General features: G+C 35.7%; 1 protein-coding gene across 1 annotated transcript in view; it reads left to right on the top strand.

Annotated features, from left to right (window-relative positions):
* LOC100622606 (ATP-binding cassette sub-family A member 3-like) overlaps positions 1-27606 on the top strand; it is a 200897-nt gene that overhangs the window by 125114 nt on the left and 48177 nt on the right. Inside the window, exons 15-19 of the mRNA XM_021088375.1 lie at positions 9102-9255; positions 11050-11430; positions 12442-12538; positions 18389-18671; positions 18879-19083. Coding sequence (XP_020944034.1) covers positions 9102-9255; positions 11050-11430; positions 12442-12538; positions 18389-18671; positions 18879-19083 — 1120 coding nt within the window. The remainder of the gene's footprint in view (positions 1-9101; positions 9256-11049; positions 11431-12441; positions 12539-18388; positions 18672-18878; positions 19084-27606) is intronic.

Below are 27606 nucleotides of genomic sequence, written 5' to 3'. Positions count from 1 at the left end.
TTCTTGGGCTGCATCCACAGCATATGGAGTTTTCCAGACTCAGGGTTGAATCAGAACTACAAGTGCCAGCTTATACCACAGCCACAGCAACACAGGATCCAAGCTGCATCTGCGACCTACACCACAGCTCATGGCAATGTGAAATCCTTAACCCTCTGAGAGAGGCCAGGGATTGAACCTGCAACCTCATGGTTACTAGTTAGATTCATTTCTGCTGTGCCACAGTGGGAACTCTGAGTTTGTTTTTTATATTGAGTTGTATGAGCTGTTTGTATTTTTGGAAATTAATTTTGTCAATTGCATCATTTGCAAATATTTTTTCCCATTTTGTAGGTTATCTTTTCATTTTTTTTATGGTTTCCTCTGCTGTGCAAAAGTTTTTAAGTTTAATTAGGTCCCATTTATTTACTTTTGGTTTTATTTTTTATTACTTAAGGAGGTGGATCTGAAAAGGTATTTTGTAGTTTATGTCAAAGAATGTTATACCTGTGTTTTCCTCTAAGAATGTTATAGTATCCAGTTTAAAATTCAGGTCTTTAAATGATTTAGAGTTTATTTTTGTGTATGGTGTTAGAGACTGTTCTAATTTCATTCTTTTACATGTAGCTGTCCAGTTTTCTCAGCACCATTTATTAAAGAGACCGTCTTTTTCCATTGTATATTCTTGCCTCTTTTGTCATAGATTATTTTACCATAGATGCATGGGTTTAGTTCTGGACTTTCTAACTTTTCCCACTGATCTATATTCCTGTTTTTATGATAGTACCATGCTGCTCTAATTACTGTAGCTTTGTAGTGAAGTCTGAATTCATGGAGCTTGATTCCTCCAGCTCTGTTTTTCTTTCTCAGGATTGCTTTGGCTATTTTGTGCTTCCATACAAATTAAAGATTTTTTTTCATTCTAGTTCCGTGAAAAATGCCATTGGTAACTTAACAAGGATTGAATTGTATCTGTAGTTTGAATTGAATTCATCCAATCCAAGACCACATTATATCTTTCCATTTGTTTGTGTCATCTTCAATTTCTTTCATCAGTATCTTATGGTTTTCAGAATATAGGTGTTTCATCTCTTTAGGCATTTTTATTCCTAGGCATTTTATTCTTTTAGGTCCAAGGGCCAATGGGATTGTTTCCTTAATTTCTCTTTCTGATCTGTCTTTGCTAGTGTATAGAAATGCAAGAGATTTTTGTGTATTAATTTTGTATCCTGAAATTTTACTGAATTAATTGATGAGCTGTGTTAGTTTACTGGTAGCATCTTTAGGATTTTCTAGGTATAGTGTCATGGCTTCTGCAAACAGTTACACTTTTACTTCTTATTTTTCAATTTGGATTCCTTTTATTTCTTTTTCTTCTTTCATTGCCATGGCTATAATTTTCAAAACTATGTTGAATAAAAGTGGTGAGAGTGGGCAAAGTGCTTGTCTCTGATCTTAGCAGGAATTCTTTCAGCTTTTTACCATTGAGAATGATGTTAGCTGTAGGTTTCTCATATATGGCCTTTATTGTGTTGAGGTAGGTTACCTCTATGCCCATCTTCTGGATAATTTTTATCATAAATAGGTGTTAAATTTTGTCAAGGGTTCTTTCTGCATTAAGATGATAATATGATTTTGTTCTTCAGTCTGTCTATGTGGTGTTTCACACTGATTTGTGAATTTTGAAAAATTCTTGCATCTCTGGGATAAATCCCATTTGATCATGATGTATGAAACTTAATGTTTTGTTGTAATCGGTTTACTAGTATTTTGTTGAAGATTTTTTGCATCTACGTTCATCAGTGACATTGGCCTATAATTTTACTTTTTGTGGTATTTTTTTGTCTGGTTTTGGTATTATGGTAATAGTGGCCTGACAGGATGAGTTTGGGTGTGTTCCTTACTCTGCAGTTTTTTTGGAAGAGTTTCAGAAGAATAGGTGTTAACTCTTCCCTAAATGTTTGATAGAATTAGACTATGAAGCCGTCTGTTCCTGGACTTTTGTTTGTTGGAAGTTTTCAAATCACAGCTTCATTTCAGCACTTGTGGTTGATCTGTTTATATTTTCTATGTCTTCTTGGTTCAGTCTTGGCTGAACCTTTGTAATATTTTGTCCATTTCTTCTAGGTTGTTCCTTTTATTGGCATATAGTTGCTTGTAGTAGTCTCTTATGATTGTTCATATTTCTTCACCTTTTTCACTTCTATTTTTCTTGATTTGAGGTCTCTTTCCTTTTTTCTTCATGGGTCTGGCTAAAGGTTTATCAATTTTGTTGATTTTTTTGAGAGAAACATATTTTAGTTTCATTGATTGTCTTTATTTTTTTCTTTATCTCAATCTCACTTATTTCTGCTCTCATATTTATCATTTTTTTTCTTCTATTAACTTGGAGTTTTGTTTGTTCTTCTTTTTGTAGTTGCTTTAGGTGTAAGATTAGGTTTTTCACCTGATATTTTCCTTGTTTCCTGAGGTGATATTTTACTGCTGTAATATTCACTCTTACAACAGCTTTTGCTATGTCCCATAGGTTTTGGATTATCATATTTTTTATTTCCTCTTTGATTTCTTCACTGATCAATTAGTAGCATATTGTTTAGCTTCCACATGTTTGTATTTTTTGTGTTTTTTTTCCTGTTTTTGATACCATTTCATAGCATTGTAATCAGAAAAGATGTTTGATATAATTTCAATTTTCTTAAATTTACTGAGGCATTTCCCCAAGATTCAATCTGTCTTGGAGAATGACCCATGTGCACTTTGGAATGATTGGCATTCTGCCTCTTTTAGATGAAAAGTTCTATATATATCAATTAAGTCTAACTGTACTAATATGTCATTTAAGGCCTATATTTCCTTATTGTCTGTCTGTATGATCAGCCCATTGATGTAAGTGGGGTGTTAAATTCCCTCCTTATTAGAGTGTTAATGCTAATTTCTCCTTAAGGCTGTTAGCAGTTGCCTTATATATTGAGATGCTCCTATGTTGGGTACACATATAGGTACAATTATTATATCTTTTTATTGGATTATCCCCTTGTTCATGATGTAGTGTCCTTCCTTGTCTCTTGTAACTTTTTTTTATTTTAAAGTCTATTTTTTTTCTTTTATGAGTATTGCTTATCCAGCTTTCTTTTTATTTTAATTTTCATGGGCTATCTTCTTTCATCCCTTCACTTTGAGTCTGTGTGCATCCCCAGATCTGAAGAGGGTATCTTGTAGGCAGCATATATACAGGTCTTGTTTTTGTTTCCATTCAGCTAGTGTCTGTCTTTTGGTTGGAGCATTTAATCCATTACATTCAAGGTAATTATCGATACATAGGGTTTATCCTGTATGGGACTCTCTGTGCTTACTTTACTTGATTGTTTCTTTGCCCATATTAGAGAAGTTTTAATTTATAATCTCTTCAAATATATTCTCAGCCCTTTTCTCTCTCTCTCTCTCTTTTTTTTTTTTTTTTTTTTTTTTTTTTTTTTTTTTTTTTTTGAGGAGGGCACCATGACTGAACACCATCTTCTTCTTCGACCTCTATAATGCGAATATTGGTATGTTTGATGTCCCAGAAGTCTCAGGCTGTCCTCATTTTTTTTTCATTCCTTTTTCTTTACTCTGTTCTGTGGCGGTGATTGCCACTACTCTATCTTCCACATCAGCAATTCATTATTCTGCCTCAGTTATTCTTCTGTTGATTACTTCTAGCGTATTTTTCATTTCAAATATTGTGTGGTTTACCTTTGTTTTATTGCTCTTTAAATCTTCCACCTCTTTGTTAAACATTTCTCGTAACATAATGTGTTCATCCATTCTTTTTCTGAGATCTTGGCTCATCCTTGCCATCATTATTCTGAATTCTTTTTCAGGCAGATTGCCTATCTCTTCTACATTTAGTCGTTTGGTGGGTTTTTACCTTGTTCCTTTGTCTAAAACTTCTCTTTCATCTCATTTTGTCTGTTTATTTTGATCTATTTTCCACATCTGCAGGGTTTAGTTCTTCTTGCTTCTGTTTTCTACCCTCTAGTGAGTAACTTTGGTCCAGGGGTTTGTGAGGGTTTCTGGTTGAAGGGACTACTGTATTTCTACTGGTCGGTGGATCTTGGACTTGTCCCTCTGGTGATCAGGGCCTTTCCAAGTGGTGACTTTAGAGGTGAATATCAGCTCAGTAAGATTGTAGTAAGCCTGTCTGTGTTTAATATTATTTTGTTGTGAGGGCTATTTTTAGTTTGTTTGCCTGACACTTCTTTCCTCATTCTGTACTGACCATTATCATCTTGGTTAGTATATGTGACAAGAACCTGCCCTGGATATTGAGCAGGGCTTCCTGTTTGCTCTCTGGTTGTCAGAACCTTGTAAGAGATAGGGTCTTCTCCCTGGTCGTTGGGGTAGAAGCCCTCAGGTTTGTTTATGACTTGTGTTTCTAACCTGTGGTTTAAGCTAGGCAGGATTGGAGCACCCCCCCCCCAGGAGAGGAGCCCCTGAGTATTTCTCCACTAAAGCTGTTCACCTATGAGCATACTCTTTTGTGTCACCTCTCACCCAAGGTCATATAGTACACCTTTATGCAAGGTCATAAAGTACACTGTTGTTGGCACTACTTTTGACCTTACCTTAACTATGTGTATGTCAGCTATTGGCCCTAATATCTCTTGGGTATGGTTTTCACCTAGCTACTATTGCTGATCCACTGAGATTAGGACCCAGGGCTGCAGTATTTGTGCTTCTAGGCCTGCTATGGGAGCTGTGGGGTCAGATCAGACTCTGGCCTGGTCTGTCTCCCATATTTATGCAAGCACAAAGCCCTTAACTACTAAATCCAGACCTTTTTCAGCTGTGAGAACACTCACCCATTTGGATGTTCCACCAGCACTGACTTTATAAGGTCAACAGTGGAGATTTCAATCCATGGTTCATTCAGCTGGGAGAAGGGGTTTCAGCTCTTCCTCCTTAGTCACAAGGCCGCTGTGGCTCAGCTGTAGTTTCACCTCCACCTCTATGCGTGAGCATCCCATCAGTGGCTGCTCCCAAGGCAGCATGTGTACAGGGTACTGGAATGGCTGGTATCTGCTTTTGAGGCAGCAGGTACACAAGGGGTCAGTCACCAATGATTGCTTTGGAAGTAGCATGTGTGCAGGGACAGTGGTGGCAATTGATGTATGCAGGTAGGTGAGGCAGGCCTGCAGTCCAGGTGCACAATGGCCTGCTCCATGCAAGAGGGGTTGAAGCTATGACAGGGTGTTCAGTTCAGCTAGAAGGGAGCCCTCCCCAGAGCTTTCAGAGACTGGGGCCTGTGTAAGGAATAAGGCTGTAATTGTGGCCCCACCACTTGCATATGACTTAAGTATGGCACTTAGCCTCTGTGGTGGCCCAGGTCACCTCTCTGAATATTCCCAGTTCCAGCACTCTGCCCTCCCACTCTGCCAAGCTGTCTCACATAGCCAACAACTCTCCTATCTCCAGGTCTGCTCTCCAAACCCCATGCTCCAGCACTCAGTCCCTGCCCATATCTGTGGACTTGTGTCTCAGGCTTGGTGCAGGGTGTTTGTATGGACCCTCTGTGTATGTCTCATTCTGTCCTGGATGCCACAGACCAACTCTTGTGCTTTCCTCTAAGCAGCAGAAGTTACTTTCCTGTCCCAGCTTGTCTCTCAACTGGTGAGGGGACTCCCCCAAAGTGTTACAACTCTCCTCTCCTTCTGCTCCCTAGAGGGCAAGTCCCAAGCCACTTCTACCTTTGCTTTTTCTTGTAAGTCCTACCTGGTTACATGGAGATCCCTCTGTCCCTTCCAGTGTTTGAGTTCTTCTGTCAGAGTTCAGTAGATGTCCTGTGCAGACTTCTCCCTTTAGAGATGTATTTCTGATGACAAATTAATCAAAAGAATTAAAAAGACAAATACACCAAATGATTTTTAAAAAATACCTAGTCTTGGTGAATATGTGGTGAATTGTAACATGGATATGAAATTAGTGGGTTATTTTTGAAGATATATGAAAGTACATATACTAATTTTGGCAAGATACATAAGAAGCTTTAAAATGTGTATGTTCTATATTTGAAATTGTGTTTTTTTGTGGATATGATATCTGTGGAATAGTTATAAAAAGTTAAAGCAGGAGTTCTTGTTGTGACTCAGCAGGTTAAGGACCCAACCTTATCTCTGTGAGGATGTGGATTCAACCCCTGGCCTCACTCAGTGGGGTAAGGATTCACTTGTAGCTCCAATTAGACCCCTAGCCTGGGGCCTTCCATATGCTGCAGCAGTAGCTGTTAAATTAAAAAAAAATTTAAAGCAATCTAGGTAATTAGTCAATAAACCATGGTGCATCAGTACAGAAAAATAGAATTCAGTCATTATAAGTGATGTTAGGTAGATAGATAGTAAAATGAATATATTTCAGTAATTTAAAAATCAATTTGCAAAACAATGTTTGCAGTATTGTATCATCCTCATTTTGCACTGTATGTGTGTATGTGTATATTCGTGCTTGTGCATGTATAGATAGAGAAAAATCATTTGGGTACACCTGAGTAATGAAATCACTTTCTCTTCCTTTCTTCCTTTCTTCCTTTCTTCCTTCCTTCCTTCCTTCCTTCCTTCCTTCCTTTCTTTCTTTCTTTCTTTCTTTCTTTCTTTCTTTCTTTCTTTCTTTCTTTCTTTCTTTCTTTTCTTTCTTTTCTTTCTTTCTTTCTTTTTCTCTCTCTCTTTTTATGGCCGCACCTGCATATGGAGGTTCCCAGGCTTGGAGTCGAATTGGAGCCATAGTGCTGGCCTATACCACAGCCACAGCAACACTGGATCCTGGCCACATCTGTAACCTATACCAGAGCTCACAGCAATGCTGAATCCTTAGCCCACTGAGCAAGGCCAGGGATGACACATGCTTCCTCATGGATACTAGTCAGATTTGTTTATGCTGAGCCACGACAGGAACTCCTGAGTATTTTTTTTTTTTGGTTTATTGTATTTTTAAAACTTTTCCCATTGAATATGTCTTATAAGTGTATGAAATTAAAAAAAATAAGTTAGAGAAAAAAGTTAAGGAAAAAATCCGTTTTTGTCTTCAGTGGTATCAATTAATGTACAATTGCCATGACCAAACATGGCCCTGACACTACCTGGAACTAATATAATATTGAAAGTCAAATATATGTCAGTAAAAAAAGTCTTTTATATATTGAGGTTGTTCCCCTCTGTGCCCACACTCTGAAGTTTTTTTTATGAGGAATGGGTATTGAATTTCGTCAAAAGTTTTTCTGCATCTATTGAGATGATCATATGGTTTTTACTTCTCAGTTTGTTGATGTGGTGTGTCACATTGATGGATTTGTGGATAATGAAGAATCCTAGCATCCCTGAGATAAATCCTACTCAATCATGATGTATGATTTATATGCAGTTTGCTAATATTTTGTTGAGGATTTTTGCATCTATTGTTCATCAGTGATATTGGCCTGTGATTTTCTTTTTTTGTGGTATCTTTGGTTTTGGTATCAGAGTAATGGTGGCTTCATTGAATGAGCTTGGGAGTGTTCCTCCCTAGAGGAAAACATAGGCAGAATGCTCTTTGATATAAATCACAGCAACATCTTGTTTGATCCACCTCCTAGAATAAAGACAATAAAGACACAAATAAACCAGTGGGACTTATTAAACTCAAAAACTTCTACACAGCAAAGGAAACCATTAAAAAACTGAAAAGACAACCCGCAAGATGGGAGAAAATTTTTGCAAATGACTCAACCGACAAAGGTTTAATCTCCAAAATATACAAACAACACATATAACTCAACAATAAAAAACCAAACAACTCAATTGAAAAATGGGCAGAAGACCTAAGTAGACATTTTTCCAAAGAAGACATACAGATGGCCAGCATAGATGTGCAAAAAAAAAAAAAAAAGCTCAACATCACTAATTATTAGAAAAATGCAAATTGAAACAACGAGGTATCTCTTCACACCAGTTAGAATGGCCATCATTAACATGTCAGCAAAAACAAATGCTGGAGAGGAACTGGAGAAAAGGGAACCCTCTTATACTGTTGGTGGGAATGTAACTTGGAAATACCTCATAAAACTAAATATAGAACTACCATATGACCTAGCAGTCACACTCCTGGGCATATATCCAGACAAAACTTTCATTGAAAACATACATATGCACCCATATATTCATCACAGCACTACTCACAATATCCAAGACATGGAAACAACATAAATGCCCCTTCACAGATGACTGGATTAGGCCGTTAAAAAGACAAAATAATGCCATTTGCAGCAACATGAATGGAACTAGAAATTCTCATACTAAGTGAAGTAAGTCAGAAAGAGAAAGAGAGACACCACATGATATCACTTATATGTAGAGTCTGAAACATGGCACAGATGATCTGTTGACAAAATAGAAAAGATCATGGACCTGGTGGACAGACTTGTGTTTGCCAGGATGAGTCAGAAGGAGTGGGATGGATTGGGAGTCTGGGGTTTGTAGATGCAAACTATTGCATTTGGAGTAGATGGACAATGGGATCCTGCACTGTGGCCCAGGGAACTATATATCTAATCACTTGTGATGGAACATGATGGAGAATAATGTGAGAAAAAGAATATATATATATATATATGACTGGGTCAGTTTGCTGTACAGCAGAAATTGACAGAACATTGTAAATCAATTATAATAAAAATATTAAAAAATAAAATGTATTGCCAGGAATTTGCTGGTGTAGCCCCCCCAAAAAGAAAATTTAAAAAATTTTACCTTGGGAGTTCCCGTCGTGGTGCAGTGGTTAACGAATCCGACTAGGAACCATGAGGTTGCAGGTTTGGTCCCTGTCCTTGCTCAGTGGGTTAACAATCCGGCATTGCCGTGAGCTGTGGTGTAGGTTGCAGATGCAGCTCGGATCCAGCGTTGCTGTGGCTCTGGTGTAGGCTGGGGGCTACAGCTCCGAATTGGACCCCTAGCCTGGGAACCTCCACATGCCATGGGAGTGGCCCAAAGAAGTAGCAAAAAGACAAAAAAAAATTTACCTCAATTTGTGAAAATCTTATGATGATCTAGGAATTTAGAAGCCTTAGTTAAAATGCTTTTTTTTTTTTTTTTTTTTTTTTTTTGGTTTGTGTGTAGGGTCAGTAGAGAAGAAAATCTAGCTTCCCAGACCCTAAAAGCCAAAGATGAAAGAGAAGACATGAACAAGAATATGAACGCACCCAGAAATTTTGAGAGATCATATTCTTCCTCACTCTCGAGTGAACGCTCTAATATTAAATTTAATACTGGGGTGAGCATCATCACTAAGAATATAGTGCTGGTGTATATTTGGATATTTGGATATTTGGAGGGCTTAAAAAGATAACATTTCACTTTAATATTTGAATTCAAAGCAGAGTTTGGTGTTTTTAGCCAGAGAAGACCAGGTAAAAAGTTTTCAGTGAAACTGTCCAATTAATTTTATAATTCAAAAGTGAAATATAATAGTAAAAATTAGATTTTACTTTCACAATTTGTTACTCCTCAGAGTTATTTATCACAGTTTTTGAAAGTGTAAGTTCAGAATTGAAAAAGGGTCCTTCAAAAGTTATCACTACTCACACACGTAAAAGCATTTAAATTTGCGAATTGAAATGCCTTAGTATTTCCTGTTGAACCCTTCCAAAGTCACTATGTCCCTTCACTGGCATGGGGAATTTCACTGGCTTGCCAAGCATTTCTTTCATTTTCTCCTAATTATCAATCAGACAGTTTCCCCTGATAAAGACTAGGGATTCTGAGGTGGCGGATACATTTCTCAGAGTTGTCCATACACATGACTTCCCTGAGGGGCTGATATGCCAGTTGTGAAGCAGACTCAGTATTGTACAACTAGAATACTGAGCTGAATAGAACTGGAATTCCTGCTTCATTTACTATTTGACATTGATCAAATCATTTCACATATCTGTACTTCAACTGCATTTTCTGTGAGACTGTTTTAATGAGTTAACACTAGTAAAATATAAATTGTGGAATGTTTGGCATGAATCAGATATCTAAAAATGTAATTTTCTTCCTCTCCTTGCTTGCACATTTCTGCTGTATCACTCTTCCTTATTTCCTCCTCCTTATAAATGCACAGATTATAAAAGATTTGTAGATGGTCTAGAAAAAATTGATTATTTGTAGATGGTCTAGAAAAAATTGATTATTTCACTAATATATTCTGAATATAACCCATCTTTTAAAAGCCAGAGAAATATGAGAAACAATTCTCTTTCTAAACTTTACACTATTTCTAGCATGTGACAACATCCAAATGCTTTTTGTTTCACTCGGAAAATACTGGTTGATGGATTAGGGATATTTCCATATGGTGAATTATGAAAAATGGGCTGAACATATTTTAAGTAATGTGATCTATATACTCTACTTCAACATTATAGACATATTTTCATGTGAAGTCTGTACAACAGCAGGTTCTATTGTTAATCTGAAAAAACATGTATACTAAATTCACTATAGGTGGGCAAAAAAGTCATGAAAAGTAGAGAAAATCGTATATTTAGGTACATTTAAAAATTAACAGTTGGACACACTTCTTAAATTTAGAAGTTTAAGAAAAAATATTGAGCACATTACAGTTTAAAAATAAATTCATCTTCTGCTTCCTAACTATCCACAACCCTGTAGAAAACATGGATTAAAATTTAGAAAGAGGAGACTTGTTACATATGTACATTTTGTGTGTTTCTTAAATGTTTCGTTTATAAAATAGAGTACTGAAAGATCATGACTTAATCTTAGCTGAGAAGAATAAATGTAATGTTGTTCTGGTCAGAGATGCTATGGCTGTGTTACCGATGCTTTGAGCTTTTCAGCATAATTAGATGAGAAGCCAAATTTTAATCCTTCCATTTAACACATTGTACAAATAGGAGGTCTTGCTTGTCACCTAGACTGCAAACTATGGCTCCGTTCTGTTCAAGGATATATATATGTGAAATTGTGTACATCTTCTACCATAAGATTCAAAGCATTAATGTTAATGAATTTCATTAAATTTTATAGTCACTGTAATGTCTTTCTCTCCTCTTGTCAGTGGACTCTTCACTGTCAGCAGTTCTCTGCCATGTTCATAAAGAGAGCAATGTTCTATTGGCGCAACTGGAAAATAATGTTGCTGCAAATACTAGGACTTCTGGGTATTGTTTATTTGTTGATGAAAGGTGTGCAGATTATAATAAAAGGTGCAGAACCTGGCAGAGAAATGGATTTGGACCAATATGGTCAGACAATTGTGCCCTTCTCAACTTCTGGAAATAATGATTTTACTCAGAATTTAACAAAAAATCTTGAGATCTTGCTAAGGGCTAAGAAACAAAAACTTCATAAAGTAAAAGGTAAGTCTCTCTTTTTTTATTTTTTAAATGATTTTTATTTTTTCCATCATAGTTGGATGGAACATTATAGTGTTCTGTCAGTTTCCTACTGTACAGCAAAGTGACACCCAGTCACACATACATATATACATTCTTTTTCTCAAGAAATAACTGCTAGTAGATAGTCTTGCTTCTGTCATTTTCTTTTCTTTTTTTCTTTTTTTTTTCTTTTTTCTTTTTTTTTTTTTTGTCTTTTTGTCTTTTTCCTTTTCTAGGGCCGCTCCCGCAGCATGTGGAGGTTCCCAGGCTAGGGGTCTAATCAGAGCTGCAGCTGCCAGCTTGTGCCAGAGCCACAGCAATGCCGGATCCGAGCTGCATCTGTGACCACAGCTCATGGCAACACCGGATCCTTAACCCACTGAGCAAGGGCAGGGATCGAACCTGCAACCTCATGGTTCCTAGTCCTTCTGTCATTTTCAAATAAAGGTCTTAAGTGGAGTATCTAACTACTTGCTCTTTTTTTCCTTGATAGTCAACCTCGTAAAGGCAGCTAGAGCAGAGACAAGAATCATTCTTCAAGATTACTGGCCACAAAAGTTAATTATTAATGGAGATATCTTGAATATGCTACTTTGAGTACACGCCATTTGCTACACCTTATAGAGAATGGATGGGAGTACCAAAATGTTTTCTTTTATGAAATTTAGCAGAGAATTTTACAGAAAGCTATGTTTACAGTGTGGTATGATGGTCCTAAATCTCGAAACACTTCCCACAAGACATGGTTCAACTTGGCACTATCTAAAAACATATTAACAGTTTAGGATGAAGCCTTTATGAGCAGATTACTCAGAACTTATTTATTTGCAAGGTGGTAGTAATAACTGATTACATGTAATGAACACACACTTTTGGCAATAACTTTTCTAAATACTTGAATGGTCTCAATTTCTGTAACAACCAAATTTACTAAAGTTGGGGAAACTGAGGTTTGGAGATGTTAAGTTAGTTGTCCCAATTCATGCACCTAGAACAGAGATTATATTTTAAGATTGCTTGATGGGAGTTTGCAATATTAACTCACAGTACACTTAATCACCCCTGGTTATTAGTGTAATAAGTCTGTCTTATTACAAGACCGATCATTTCCTTCTAGGTACTTGGTTTGTATTTCCTTCAGCTACTGTCTGTTCAACAGTGTTATTTTCGGTTAGCACATAACCTGTGTAGTTTGTCAAGTTTATCCTTTAGGTTCCAGTGTAAGAGCTGAAAATGTACTTGGAGATATTGGTCAATTATTTCTACCATTATCCTGATCTTATGTTGAAATGCATAATAAGCTTGGTGGCATAAAAGTTATTTGTACATCATACATTTCTTCTCCTCCTTCACTAAGGATCACTAGATTAACACTGAATAATAAAAAAAAATCACACAATTTTTAGAAGAGGGAAGAGAGGAGAGAAATGAATTTCCCAATTTTAAATGTGTTCCTTTTCACTACATTATGTTATTTATATAAAAATGGACTATATTTCACAGATATATTAATAATAAGATATTCAAATTAAATCCTCCTTTTTGTAAATTCTTTTAGCACCTTGGATTTATCTCTCTCTCTCTCTTTTTTTTTTTTTTTTTTGGCTTTTGTCTTTGCTTAGGACCTCACCTATGGCATATGGAGGTTCCCAGGCTAGAGGTCGAATCAGAGCTGTATCTGCTGGCCTACACTGCAGCCACAGCAATGCGCAGGATTTCATCTGCATCTGCAATCTACACCACAGCTCATGGCAAGGCCCACCCATCCTTAACCCACTGAGCAAGACCAGAGATTGAACCCATGTCTTCATAGATACTAGTTGGGTTCGTTAACCACTGAGCCATGATGGGAACTCCTGGATTTGTCTTAATTAAAAATTCAAATAGCTCTTTGAGAAAGACGGTGGACTAAGTAAGAAGCTTCAAACCTTGTTCTTCCCCTATAGAAATAGCTAGTAAAAAAACCAATAGACTAGCAAAAATAGCTTCACATAGAAACTGACTAAGGGTCTGAACAGTCAAATGAAAGCTTAGTCAAGAAAAAGCCACACTCAAACCAGTAGGAAATTTTATGGTGTTTTTCTTGTTTTTACCCCATCACCTTCTCTGGGGCAGTGCAGAGAGTTAGTAGAAAGCTACCCAGTTCATTGTACCTCCCTCAGGGTAAAAATAAAAGTGTAGAATTTTTCAACATTCAGACTTATACGGGAGCCCTGTGAAGGACTGAGTTTGGTTTTACTTCATTCAGAGTTCAAGTTAAGACAGTGGCATAGTTTAAACATTATCTTAGAGGTTGCTGAAAGCAGTGATAAATGCCAAACTGTGAAAACTGCAGGGAAGATGTCAGATATGTAGGCACCATGGACAAGAGATCCAGCCATGAGCTATGGTGTAGGTTGCAGACATGGCTCAGATCCAGAGTTGCTGTGGCTGTAGCATAGGCCAGCAGCTGCAGCTCTGATTGGACCCCTAGCCTGGGAACCTCCATACACCATGGGTGCAACCCTAAAAAGACAAAAGACAAATAATAATAATAATAACTCTCAACAAAAGGCATTCGGGACCAGATGACTTCACAGATGAATTCTACCAAACGTTTAAAGTAAAATTAATACTAAACTTTCTCAACCTCTTCTAAAATATTGTAAAGGAGAAAACACTCCCAAATTCATTCAATAAGGCCAATATTGGCCTGACACTAAAGCCAGACAAAGACATTATAAGAAAACTACAAACAACACCCCTAAAGAATATAGATGCATCAATGATTAATAAGGTATTATCAGACAATGCAACAGCACATTAAAAGGATTATACGCAATGACCAAGTGTGATTTATTCCTAGGATCCTAGGATGGAAGGATGGTTGAACACAGGAAAGTCAGTCCATGTAATACACCCCGTTAACAGAATGATGGGAAAAAATGCACATGATAACTTCAATTGATGTAGAAAATTTTTTCACAAAATGATAATTATTTTTATGATAGAATACTCAACAAATCAGAAAGAAACAACTTCAACATAATAAATAATTTATATAGAAAGGCCACAGCTAAGATTATACTCAATATTGAAGCCCTGAAAGCTTTTCCTCTAAGAACATGAACAGTTAAATGTGCTTGCTTTCACACTTTTATTCACCATAATTCTGGATGTCCTAGGTACAGAATTTAGGCAGGAAAAAGAAAAAAAAAAAGAATCCAAATTGGAAAGCAAGAAGTTCAAATCACTTCTGTTCTCAGAAAACACAATTATATATATAAAATACCAAAAAATTTCAGCAAAAAACTATTAAAGTTGTAAATTCCTAAAAGTTGCCAGATTCAAAATCAATCTATAAGTATATGTATTTCTATACATAACAATGAAAAATCCAAAAACAAAAATAAGACAACATTTTCACAGAGTTCCTACTGTGGTGCAGTGGGTTAAGAATCCAACTGCAGTGGCTCAGGTCAATGTGGAAGTACAAGTTCAATCCATGGCCCAGCACAGTGAGTTAAAGGATCTGGTGTTACCATGGCTAAAGTGAAGATCTCAGCTGTGGCTAGGTTTCAGTCCCTGGCCTGGGAACTTCCATATACTGCAGATGAGGCCATTAAAAAAAAGAAAACAATTTAATTTATAATAGCATCAAAAGAATAAAATACTTAAAAATAAACTAAAACGTATAATGAAAATGACAAAATGTTGCTGAAAGAAATTAAAGATACAAATAAGTGAAAAGATATTCTATATTTATACATCAGCAGACTTAATATTGTTAAGACATAAATACTCCTCGACTAAATCTACAGATTCTGTGCAGTCCCTATCAGAATGCCAGTTATTTGGAGGAAGAGGAGGAATAGAAAAATCCATCCTAAAATTTGTATCAAATCTCAAGAGACATGAACAGAAAATCTTTTTCTCCCAGCTTTATTAAGATATAATTGACAAATGACATTTTGTAAGTTTAAAGTATATACCAATAATAATAATAATAATAATAATAATAATAATAATAATGAGTTTCCATGGTGGCTCAGTGGTTAACAAATCCAGCTAGGAACCATGAGGTTGTGGGCTTGATCCCTGGCCTTGCTCAGTGGGTTAAGGGTCCAGTGTTGCCATGAGCTGTGGTGTAGGTCGCAGACGCGGCTCGGATCAGGCGTCGCTGTGGCTGTGGCATTGGCCTGTGGCTACAGCTCCAATTAGACCCCTATCCTGGGAACCTCCATATGCTGCAGGTGAGGCCCTAGAAAAGACAAAAAAAAAAAGTATATACAATGTGATAATTTTATATTCTTACATATTGCAAAATGACTGCCACAAAAATTGTAAACACATCTATAAACTTAGAGTTACAATTTTTTATTGTATGGTGAGAAATTTAAATATCTTTCAAATATGCAACACACTATTGTTATAGTGTCAATTATGGTCACCATGCTGTTAATTAGAGCCAAGAACTTATAACTGGAATTTTGCACCCTCTTTGTACCCTTTGACTAACATCTCATTTCCCCCACCTCCCAGCTCCAGGACCAGGAAATTACCACTCTTCCTCTCTCCCTCTCTCTTTCTCTCTCTCTCTTTCCCTATATATATATGTGTGTGTATGTGTGTGTATATTTACATATATAATGTAATCTACATATATATTATGTCACCAATGCAGCTCAGATCATATATCTATCTATCTATCTATCTATCTATCTATCTATCTATCTATCTATCATGTCAGTACACAGTTAGGATGTTTTCATGTCTTGGCTGTTGTAAATAATGCTGCAGCAAACATGGAGGTGCAAATATTTCTTCAAGATACTAATATAATTTCCTTTGGATATATACTCAGAAGTGGATCTATTAGACCATACGGTAGTTCTCTTTTTAACTGCTTGAGGAAACTCCATACTGTTTTTCATAGTAGTACTTTGAAAAACAACTATACTACTTTATATTCCCACCAGTGGTGTACAAGTTTCTCTTTTTTCTACATGTTTGCCAGCACTTGTTATCTCCTGTCTTTTATATGATAACCATTCTATTTCATATTTCTGTTCTGATATTTATTATTTCTTTCCTTCTACTCGCTTTGGATTTTGTTTGTATTTCTTTTTCTTGTTCCTTTAGCTCTGAGATTTGGTTCTATATTTAAGATTTTTCTTGTGTCCTGAGGTTGGTGTAATTTAATTACTTCCCTTTAGAACTGTTTTGCTGCATCCTATAGATTTTGGATTGCTGTTTACATTTTTTTTTTGTCTCCAGGTATTTATTTCTTCTTTGAATTCTTAAGTGCCCCATTGGTTGTTTAATAGCATATTGATTATCCTTTATGTGCTTGAGGGTGGGGTTTTTTTTTTGCATTTTTTTATAGTTGATTTATAGTCTAATGTGGTCAGAAAAAAGCTTGATAAAATTTTAATCTATAAATTTGGTGAGTTTTTTTTGTGGTCTACTATGTGATCTCTCCTGGTTAATGTTACATTGCACTTGAAAAGAATGTGTATTTTCTTTATTTAGAATGGAATGTTCTATATATGTCTATTAAGTCCATCTGGTCTAACATGTCATTTATGACCAGTGATTCCTTATTGATTTTTGGACTGGATGATCTGTCCAATGATGAATGTGTGAGTGTTAAATTTCCCTACTATTATTGAGCTATTGTCAATTTCTCCCTTTATTAATATTTGTTTTACATATTTTGGTACCTCAATATTTACAATTATTATATCTTTTTACTGGATAGACCCCCATATAATTTTTTTTTCTTTTTATGGCCACATCTGTGACATATGGAATTTCCCAGGCTAGAGGTCAAATTGGAGCTGCAGCCCCCAGCCTAATCCACAGCCACAGCAACACTGGATCTGAGCCTCATCTGTGACATAAGCTACAGCTTGTGGCAATGCCAAATCTTTAACCTACTGAGTGAGGCCAGGGATCAAAGCTGCATACTCATGGACCTTATGTCAGGTTCTTAATCCACTGATCCACAACAGGAACTCCAAATTATTATGTGAAGTTCTTCTTTGTCTCATTACAATCTTTGTTTTAAAATCTATTTTTTTCTAATACAAGTATTGCTACCTCAGTTTTTTTTCATTTCCATTTTCATAGAATTACATTTTCCATCCCTTCACTTTCATTCTCTGTGTGTTTTTAATTGTAAAGGAGCCACTTGAGGCAGAATATATATGAGCCATTATTTCTTATTCATTCAGCCAATCTCCAACTTTTAATTGGAGTATTTATTCCATTTACATTTAAATTAATTATTGTTAGTTATGGTCTTATTGCCATTTTGTTAATTGTTTTTTGGTTGCTTTTATAGTTCAGTTTTGTTATTTTGACCATATTTTGCTGATTCTCCTTCTGATTTAATGACTCTCTTTAGTGTTAATTATGGATTACTTTATCTTTGTTTGTATCTAGTATATATTTTTAGTTTGTAGTTAGCATGAAATTCTTATATAAATATATATACGATTATTTATATATATGATTATTCTGAGTTGATGATCTCAAGTTTGAATGCTTTCTAACAACACTGTTTCTATTTTGTATATAGATTAGTTTGTATTTTTTTTTAGATTCCACATATAAGTAATGTTATATAATGTTTGTGTTCACAGAGTCTTAATATTCTCTAGGTCCATCCATGTGGCCGCAAATGGCAATATTTTATTTTTTGTTTGGCTAGGTAATATTCCCTTGTCTGTTGATGGGCATTTGTGCTCTTTCTATGCCTTGACTATTGTAAATAGTATTGTTCTGAATATTGGGGTTCAGGTGTCTTCCACAGTGGCTGTACCAACTTACATTCCCACTAAAAGTGTAGAAGAGTTCCATTTTCTCTACCACTATTTATTACTTGTAATCTTTTTGATGGATACAGTTTTGAATTAAGTGGTCGAGTTGTGTCAGAGCTGTTATGAGATGCTAGAAGAGGAAAAATGTCAGGCAAGTAAAATCATTGGGTTTTCCTTCTCTAAAATACAGAGTAAGGGATCTATATTGCATGCTAAGCCATTGGTCAGTATTGTTTTCTCATTCCAGGTCGTATGGATGCATATTTGGCCAATAATTCAGAATGTATTTATTCATGCATTATTGCATTTTCCATTGAGGTTAATGGAAACCAAAAGAGAGTTACCTTCTGGTTCAACAATGAGGCATACCATTCATCATCGTTATCACTGGCTATATTAGACAATATTATGTTTATGTCACTTTCTGGCCCTGATGCTTCCATTACAGTCACCAACAAACCTCAGCCTAAATATGGTACTTCTGGTAAATCTGATAAAATGTATGTATGCTTTTCTATTGGACTTGAGTTTTAATCTTTCTTCCCTATTCCTTTTCTATATTATTAATTAAAAGTTAATCTTTGGTTTATCATTTATTAAAAATAATAAAATAAATAATCATAATAAAAAGTTGACCTATTGTTAGAAATTAGTATTTCCCACTTTAATGTTTTACCAATATGTCCTCTTTATTCTTTCTTTTGTAGACAAATGTCAGGACTAAATGTAGCCTTAAATTTGTTTTTTGGTATGAGTATTTTCATCAGTGGCTTTTGTCTCCTGACAGTGACTGAGAGAGTCACTAAGGCAAAGCACATTCAGTTTTTGAGTGGGGTTTATGCCATTAATTTCTGGCTCTCCGCTCTAGTGTGGGACTTCTTCATCTTCTTCATTTCCTGCTGCTTACTGCTGGTGAGTATTTGACAAAGTATTGTAAGAGTTCATTCCCTGGTAAACCCCAGGAAATTTCTATTTGGCCGATAGTAACTTAAATCTAAGTCAAGAGAGATAAAAATTTCTTTGGCTCATTATATCAGAGTGTACTTCATGGGATGTGTCTTATAGTGAAATTTTCTCTTTTTTTTTTTTTTTTTTTTGTCTTTTTGCTATTTCTTGGGCCGCTCCCACAGCATATGGAGGTTCCCAGGCTAGGGGTCTAATCGGAGCTGTAGCCTCTGGCCTATGCCAGAGCCACAACAACACAGGATCCGAGCCGCATCTGCAATCTACACCGCAGCTCACAGCAACGCCGGATCATCAACCCACTGAGCAAGGGCAGGGACCGAACCCGCAACCTCGCGGTTCCTAGTCAGATTCGTTAACCACTGTGCCACAACGGGAACTCCTTTCTTTTTTTTTTTTAAATAAAATGTTGTTGTATGTTGAAAGAAAAATGCGCCTCTTGATCTGGCTTCTGATATGCTTGCTCTTCAATATCCACAATATACCAAAGCTTCTACAGATAGAGAAGGGTATAACATGTAACACTAGAAGACCAGTCCCCACTTAAACTAAGACAAATACTCTACAAATATAAAGTGTTTTTTCCTGGTGTTTTCCCATCTTGTCATCTATTATTGATTCTTTATTTTATAAGAGACTTCATGCTCAAATTTTGCAGTTTCACTCAAGAGATTTTTTTTAAAGTCATGAACTATTCATATTTTGTGTTTGTGTGAGGTTCTGAATATTTGAATGTTGAATAGATGAAGTAGAGTTATTAAAGTTTTTATTCTTGAAAGTAAAGTCAGGACAATTTTTGGTCTGTTTATGTTTGTTTCTTTCCTCATCATTTTTTATACCTTGTGTCTTCTCCACAGTCACACTCCTGTCCAATGGGAAGGTGACTGATACGCTGCTGTAAAATTTCAAGCAAACCTCTTTGTATGTTTTAATTGAGACGTAGGGCTGGGAGGCCAGTTTCAGTGCCTCTTTTGGCTATTACAAGACATACATAATTGTCCCTGGGGCTGTAATCGGAATGTTGTAACTGTGGATTCTGAGGAAGAGCTAGAAAGATGAAAGGGATTAGAGGCTAAAGTGATATAGAGCGCCAGGGTAGAGAGGGAAACGTGATATTCTTTCTCTGTTGCCATTTGCACACTGCCAAGGAGTTCAATGGTTCTTTCCTCTCACAGCTTAGCAGACAGCCATTTAGCAAGGTAAGGTGAAGCTACTAATTTTCTGAGGATGCTAATCATTTCTGTCACCACAGGAAATAACCAGGAGAGCTAATGCAGATATTGTCTCATGCTACATGATCTCCCTCCTCCATTCTCTACCAACACTTCCTTCCCCCTTATGCATACATTATGAAAACCCTGAAATAGTTAAGGCAATACCAGAGCCTTTAACCCACTGTATCAGGCCAAGGATTGAAGCTACATCCTGGCACTGCAAAGGCAGCACAAATCCACTTGCACCACAGCAGGAACTCCTATTTGTTTTTAAAATTACATTGCTGTTTAACTGCGTGCCACTGTGGGATGTATTGTTTTCTAGGTCATTAATTTCCAGACATTTTCTAATTTTTAAAATATACTGAATAATGAAGTTTTCTAAAAATATGTGGTTTGATTTCTAAGGAGTTTGAAAATGTATTCCTAGCTTAATACCACTTTTCTCAGATCATATGAATGATTTCAATCAATTTTATGACCAAGCATGTGGTAAATTTTGGCAAATGTTTTAGGTGTATTTGATTAGAAAATCAACTTATGTTTAGCAAACGGAGAGGTCAGGGAGAGGGAAAAATTGGGTTATGGGATTAATAGACAAAGCTACTATGCATAAAAGGGATAAACAGAAAGATTATACCTATAACACAGGGAATTTTAACCATTATCTTGTAATAACCTATAATGGAGTAAAATCTGCAAAGCTACTGAATCCCTATGGTGTACATCTGAAACTAATACAATATTGTAAAAAAATTATACTTCAATAAAAAGAATGTGTCTCCTGCTGTTATTGGACATTATTATAAGTAGGTAATTAAGTCAGTTTTTTTTAAATTATAGTTGATTAACTGTGTTGTGCCAATATCTTCTGTACAGCATAGTGACCCAGTTTTATATATATGTGTGTGTGTGTGTGTGTGTGTGTGTATATATATATTCTTTTCTCATACTAGCTTCCATAAAGTTCTATCCCAAGAGATTGGATATAGTTTCCTGTGCTCTACAGAAGGCCCTCTTTACTTATCCATTCTAAATGTAGTAGTTTGCATCTACCTCCCTGTCCTTCATATTCTCTCCTCCCTCCTCCTTGTAGATGGGTTTATATATCTATAATGAATATATTTATATAACTGGGTAACTTTGCTGTACAGTAGAAATTGACAGAACATTATAAAAAATATGTATACAGTGATATTCATTTTCTCGTAATATCTTTCATCATGTTCCATCACAAGTGATTGCATATAGTTCCCTGTGTGATAAAGCAGGACCTCATTGCTTATCCACTCCAAATGCAATAGTTTGAATCTACTAACCCCAAACTCCCAGTCCATACCACTCCTTCCTCCTCTCCCTTGGCAACCACAAGTCTCTTCTCTATGTCCATGAGTTTGTTTCTGTTCTGTAGATAGGTTCATCTGTGTCATATTTTCCATTCCACATCTAAGTGGATTCATATGGTATTTGTCTTTCGCTTTCTGACTTACTTCACTTAGTATAAGACTCTCTAGCTCCATCCATGTTGCTGCAAATGGCATTATTTTGTTCTTTTTTATGGCTGAGTAGTAGTATGCCATTGTGTATATGTACCACATCTTCTTAATCCATTCATGTGTCAATGGGCATTTAGGTTCTTTCCATGTCTTGGCTATTGTGAATAATGCTGCAATGAACATAGGGGTTCATGTATCTTTTTCAGTGAAAGTTTTGTCTGCGTATGTGCCCAGGAGTGGGATTGCTGGATCATATAGTAGTTCTATATTTGGTTTTCTGAGAAACCTCCGCACTGTTTCACATAGTGGTTGTACCAATTTACGTTTCCACCAACAGTGAAGGAGGGTTCCCTTTTCTCCATACCCTCTCCAGAATTTGTTACCTGTAGACCTGTGAAGGACAGCTGTTCTGACTGGTCTGACCAGCATGAGGTGGTACATCATTGTAGTTTTGATTTTCATTTCTCTAATAGTATGTTGAGCATTTATTCATGTGCCTGTTGGCCATCCGTATGTCTACCTTGCATAAATGTCTATTTTGATCTTCTGCTCATTTTTCAGCTGGATTGGGTTTTTTTTTCTTGCTGTTGAGCTGTATGAGTTGTATGCATATTTTAGAGATTAAGCCCTTGTCAGTTGCATCATTTGCAACTATTTTCTCCCATTCTGTAGGTTTTCTCTTTTTTTTATGGTTTCCTTTGCTGTGCAAAAGCTTATAAATTTGATTAGGTCTCATTGGTTTGTTTTCGTTTTTATTTCTATTGCCCTGGGAGATTGACCTAAGAAAACATTTATATAGTAAATGTCAGAGAAGTTTTGTTTATGTTCTCTTCTAGGAGTTTTATGGTGTCTTGTCTTATGTTTAAGTCTGTAGTCATTTTGAAGGGTGAATGTATCTTTTTGAATGAAAGTTTTTTCAGATATATGCCCAGGAGTGGGAATTCTGTATCATATGCCAGTTCTATATTTAGATTTCTGATAAACCTCCATACTGTTTTCCATGGTGGTTGTACCAATTTGCAATACTGTCAAGAGTGAAGGAGGGTTCCATTTTCTCCACACTCTCTCTAGCATTTATTCATAAACATGTTACCAGTGGCCATTCTGACCAGTACAATGTGGTACCTCATGGTAGATTTGTGCTTTGCTAATAATTATTGTTGTTGAGCATCTTTTTATTTGCTTATTGGCTATCCATATGTCTTCTTTGGAGAAATGTCTATTTAGATCATCTATTTTTTTATTGTTTTGTTTTGAGTTTCTGTTGTTATTGTTGAGTTGTATGAGTTGCTTGTATATTTACTGGGAATTGTTTGTTTTTCACTATTGAGAATAATATTAGCTGTGAGTTTTTCATATATGGCTTTTATTATATTGAGATAGGTTCCCTCCCTCCTTGCCCACTCTCTAGAGAGTTTTTTTTTTTTAATCAAAAATGGGTGTTGAATTTTGTCAAAAGTTTTTTCTGTATCTATTTGAGATGATCATATATTTTTCTTATTTTTCAGTTTATTGATGTGGTGTATCACACTGTTTGATTTGTGGAGAGTCAAGAATTCCTGCATCCCTGGGATAAATCCCACTTGATCATGGTGTATGATTATTTTAATATATACTTGGATGCCATTTGCTAATATTTTGTTGAGGATTTTTTCATCTATGTTGATCAGTGATATTGGCCTTTAATTTTGTTTTGTTGTATCTTTGTCTGGGTTTGGTATCAGGGTGATGCTGGCCTCATTGAATGAGCTTAGGAGTGTTCCTTCCCCTGAAATTTTTTTGGAAGAGTTTCAGAAGAAAAGGTATTAATTCTTCTCTGAATGATTGGTAGAATTCACCTGTGAAGCCATCAGATCCTGGAATTTCGTTTTTTGGAAGCTTTAAAATTATGTTTTCAATTTCAGAATTTGTGATTGGTCCGTTCATGTTTTCTGTTCCTTCCTGTTAAGTCCTCATAGGTTGTACCTTTTTTTTAAGACTCTGCCAATTTCTTCTAGATTGTCCATTTTATCAGCTTATGTTTGCTTATAGTAGCCTCTTATTATCTTCATATTTCTGTGGTGTGAGTTGTTACTTCTCCTTTTTATTTATAATTTATTCATTTGAACCCACTCTCTTTTTTTCTTGATGAGTCTAGCTAAAATTTTATCAATTTTCTTGATCTTTTCAAAGAAACAACTTTTGGTTTCATTGATCCATTGGGGTTTTTGCTCTGGTCTTTATGATTTCTTTCCTTCTACCAGTTTTGAGCTTTGTCTGTTCTCCCTAGTCTAGATAATTTAGGTGTAAATTTAGGTTGTTTATTTGAGATTTTTTTGTTTCCTGAGATAATACTTTACTCTATCAACTTCCCTCTCTGAACTGCTTTTGCTGTGTCCTGTAGGTCTTGTATTGTCATATCGTTCTTGTCATTTATCTCTAAATATAGTTTGATTTCCTCTTTTATTTATTCAATGATCAATTTGTGGTTAAGTAACACATTGTGTAGCTGACATGAGTTTGTATCTTTTTCTGTTTTTTTTTCCTATAGTTGATTTTTAGTCTCATAGCATTCTGATTTAACCTGTAGAATGTTCCATGTTCACTTGAGAAGAATGTATATTGATTGATTTGGGATGGAATGTTCTATAAATATCAGTTAGATCTATCTGCTCTATGATGTCATTTATGCCTGCATTTCCTTGTTGACTTTCTGTCTGGATGATCTGTCCATTAATAGAAGTGGGATGTTAAAGCCCTCTGCTGTTATTATGTTGCTGTCAATTTCTCCCTTTATGGCTATTAGCAGTTGCCTTATATATTGTGGTGGTGCTCCTATGTTGGGTGCATATATATTTACAATTGTTATATTTTCTTCTTGGATTGATCCTTTGATCATTATATACTGTCCTTCTTTATTTTAAAGTCTTTTTTTCTGATTTGAGTAGTGATACTCCCACTTTCCTTTGATTTCTATTTGCATGGAATTCCTTCTTCCATTCCCTCACTTTCACCTGTATGTGTCCTTGGATTTGAAATGGGTCTCTTGTTGCTGCATATATATGGTTCTTGGTTTTGTATCCATTCAGCCAGTCTGTGTCTTCTTTGTTGGAGCATTTAATCCATTTGCATTTAACATAATTGTGGATAAGTATGTACTTTTGCCATTTTCTGAACTGTTTTGGATTTTCATTTTAGGTCTTCCCTTCTTATGCTCACTTTTTGTGATTTGCTGACCATTTTTTAGTCTTGTATTTTTTTTAATGTGTGTGTCCATCATAGTTTTTTGATTTGTAGTTCCCATTAAATTTTGATATAACCATCCATATATGTACAGAATTATTTTTAGCTGCTGGTCTCTTAATTCCAAATGCATTTTAAACGTTCTGCATTTGTCCTCCCCTCTTCTCATGCTTGCTATTCTTTATATGATATTTGTCAATTTGTCCTACATTTATATTATTTTTGCCTTTTCCAGTGAATTTTCTCACTTGTAATTTGTTTATAATTGTTGCTTTTTCTTTTCTGCCTAGAGAAGTTCCTCTAATAGTTGTTGTAGATCTGATTTGGAGGTACTGAATACTCTTAGCTTTTGCTTGTCTGAAAAGCTTTTGCTCTCTTCATCATCCCTTTCTTTCTCTCTCCCTCTCTTCCTTCTGTATAACCTATGATGCAAATCTGAATAAGAGCTTTACTGGATAGAGTATTCTTAGTTATAGGTTCCTCCCCTTCATCAACTTAAGTACATCTTGCCACTCCCTTCTATATTTCAGAGTTTCTGATGAAAAATCAGCTATTATCCTTATGGTGGTTGCCTTGTATGTTGTGTGTTGCTTTTCCCTTGTGTTTTTTTTAAATTTTTTATTTATTAATTTTTATTGAAGTATATTTGATTTACAATGTTATTAGAATAGATAAAAAAACTTTTAAAACTCAACAATAACAACAAAAGTACAAACAACTCAATTCAAAATTGGGTAAAGGACTTGAGTAGTTTTTTTAATTTCTCCAAAAAAAAAAAAAAAAAGATGTAAAAATGGCGTTGCCACAACTGTGGAGTAAGTTGCAACTGCAGCTTGGATCTGATCCTTAGCCAGAGAACTCCATATGCCAGACAGACAAAAAAAAAAAAAAAAAAAAAAAAAAAAAAAGGAATAAACCCACCAATAGCTTTTATGGCATTTTTTATTTTATTTAATTTTTGTCACTTTGATTATTATGTGTCTATGTTTCTCCTTGCATTTATCCTATAAGGAATTCTCTGTGCTTCCTCAACTTGGGTTAGTGTTTCCTTTCCCATATTTGGGAAATGTTTGGCTATAATCCTTCAGATAGTTTCTCTGGCCCTTTGTCTCTCTCTTCTCATTCTGGATAAACTATGATGCAAATGTTGGTATGTTTCATGTTGTCCTAGAAGTGTCTTAACTCTCCTCAGTTCATTATTTTTTCTTTTATTATTTACTATGGCAGTGATTACCACCAGTCTTTCTTCCACATCACTTATTTGTTCTTCTGCTTCCACTTTTCTGTTATTGATTGTGTCTAGTGTATTTTTGATATCAGATGTTGGGCCATTTATCTTAGTTTGACTGTTCTTTAAATTTTCTAGCTCTTTGTTAAATATGCATCTTTTCTGTCTCCATTCTTTTTCTGATATCTTGAATCATCTTTACTATCATCACTCTGAATTCTCTTCAGGTAGATTGTCTATCTCCTCTTCATTTAGTTGTTTTTGTGGGTTTTGTCTTGTTCCTTTGTCTGAAAAAGACATTATCATCTCATGTTTTCTTACTTTCTAGGTTTATTGTCTCCTTGAGAGCAGGTATGTAGATACAGCAGTTGGTGTCCAGTCCCGGAATTCTTAGGTGTGGTGGCAGCTCATGTGTACCCAGAGCATGTGATGGGAGCAGTGATATCACTCTACCTGTTCTGGAGCTGGGTGTCTGCTAAGAATGGTGTCCTTGAGGGAAGTGGCAGTAGTTCACAGTTCATGGGACTGCTCTTGTAGCAGGGGGCACAGCAGCAGCTACTGAAACCCCTCCTGCTACCAGTAGCTCTCAGGACCATTGCCTGTAGTTGGTCACGTCAGCAGGTGCTCCTGCAGTCTCTCCCTTTATCAGGGAAAGTATTAGGACTGCTCTCTCTAGCCAAAGGTTCAGGTACTATTCCTACTCCCTTTGTATGACTACTCTAGTCATACAAAGTGCTCTTTTTAGCCCCAAGTGAAGGGTCTGTTTCCTAATTGTTGCTCTGTAATTTTGGGTGCTTGTGTTGTTCCTGCATTCACTCCAACTGTCCAGCAGGCCACTTGTGGCTCTATTTTTTCAGCTTTGCTCATTGAGCTGCTCATCTGAATATTGATATTAATATTGTACCTACTTGCTTTTTTTATCATTTTGATATAGTTTGAAATTTTAGTTTGTATAATTTGCTTTATAGAATTTGTATATTGATGTGTGCATACATGTGTAGAGTTGTATTTTCCTGATGGGTTGACTCCTTTATCACTATGATCTTTCTCCCTTTTATCACTACTAATATTACAAGCCTTAAAATATACTTGTTTTCTGGTAATAGATAGCTTCTTTGATTATTGTTGTCTTGTTATATTTTTTCCACCTTTTTACACTCATATTTTCTGGGACTTCATATTTAAAATTTTTCTTGCAAATAGTATATCGTGTATGTTAGTTATTTCCAAAGTGACAATCTATGCTTGTAATGGTTATATTCAAAGAAGTACTGATATATTTGGGTTTATAATGCTATCTTATATCTTCTTA

The sequence above is a fragment of the Sus scrofa genome, chromosome 3, assembly GCF_000003025.6.
Source record: "Sus scrofa isolate TJ Tabasco breed Duroc chromosome 3, Sscrofa11.1, whole genome shotgun sequence".
Classification (NCBI taxonomy): Eukaryota; Metazoa; Chordata; class Mammalia; order Artiodactyla; family Suidae; genus Sus; species Sus scrofa.
This window is presented reverse-complemented; position numbering and strand designations above follow the sequence as displayed.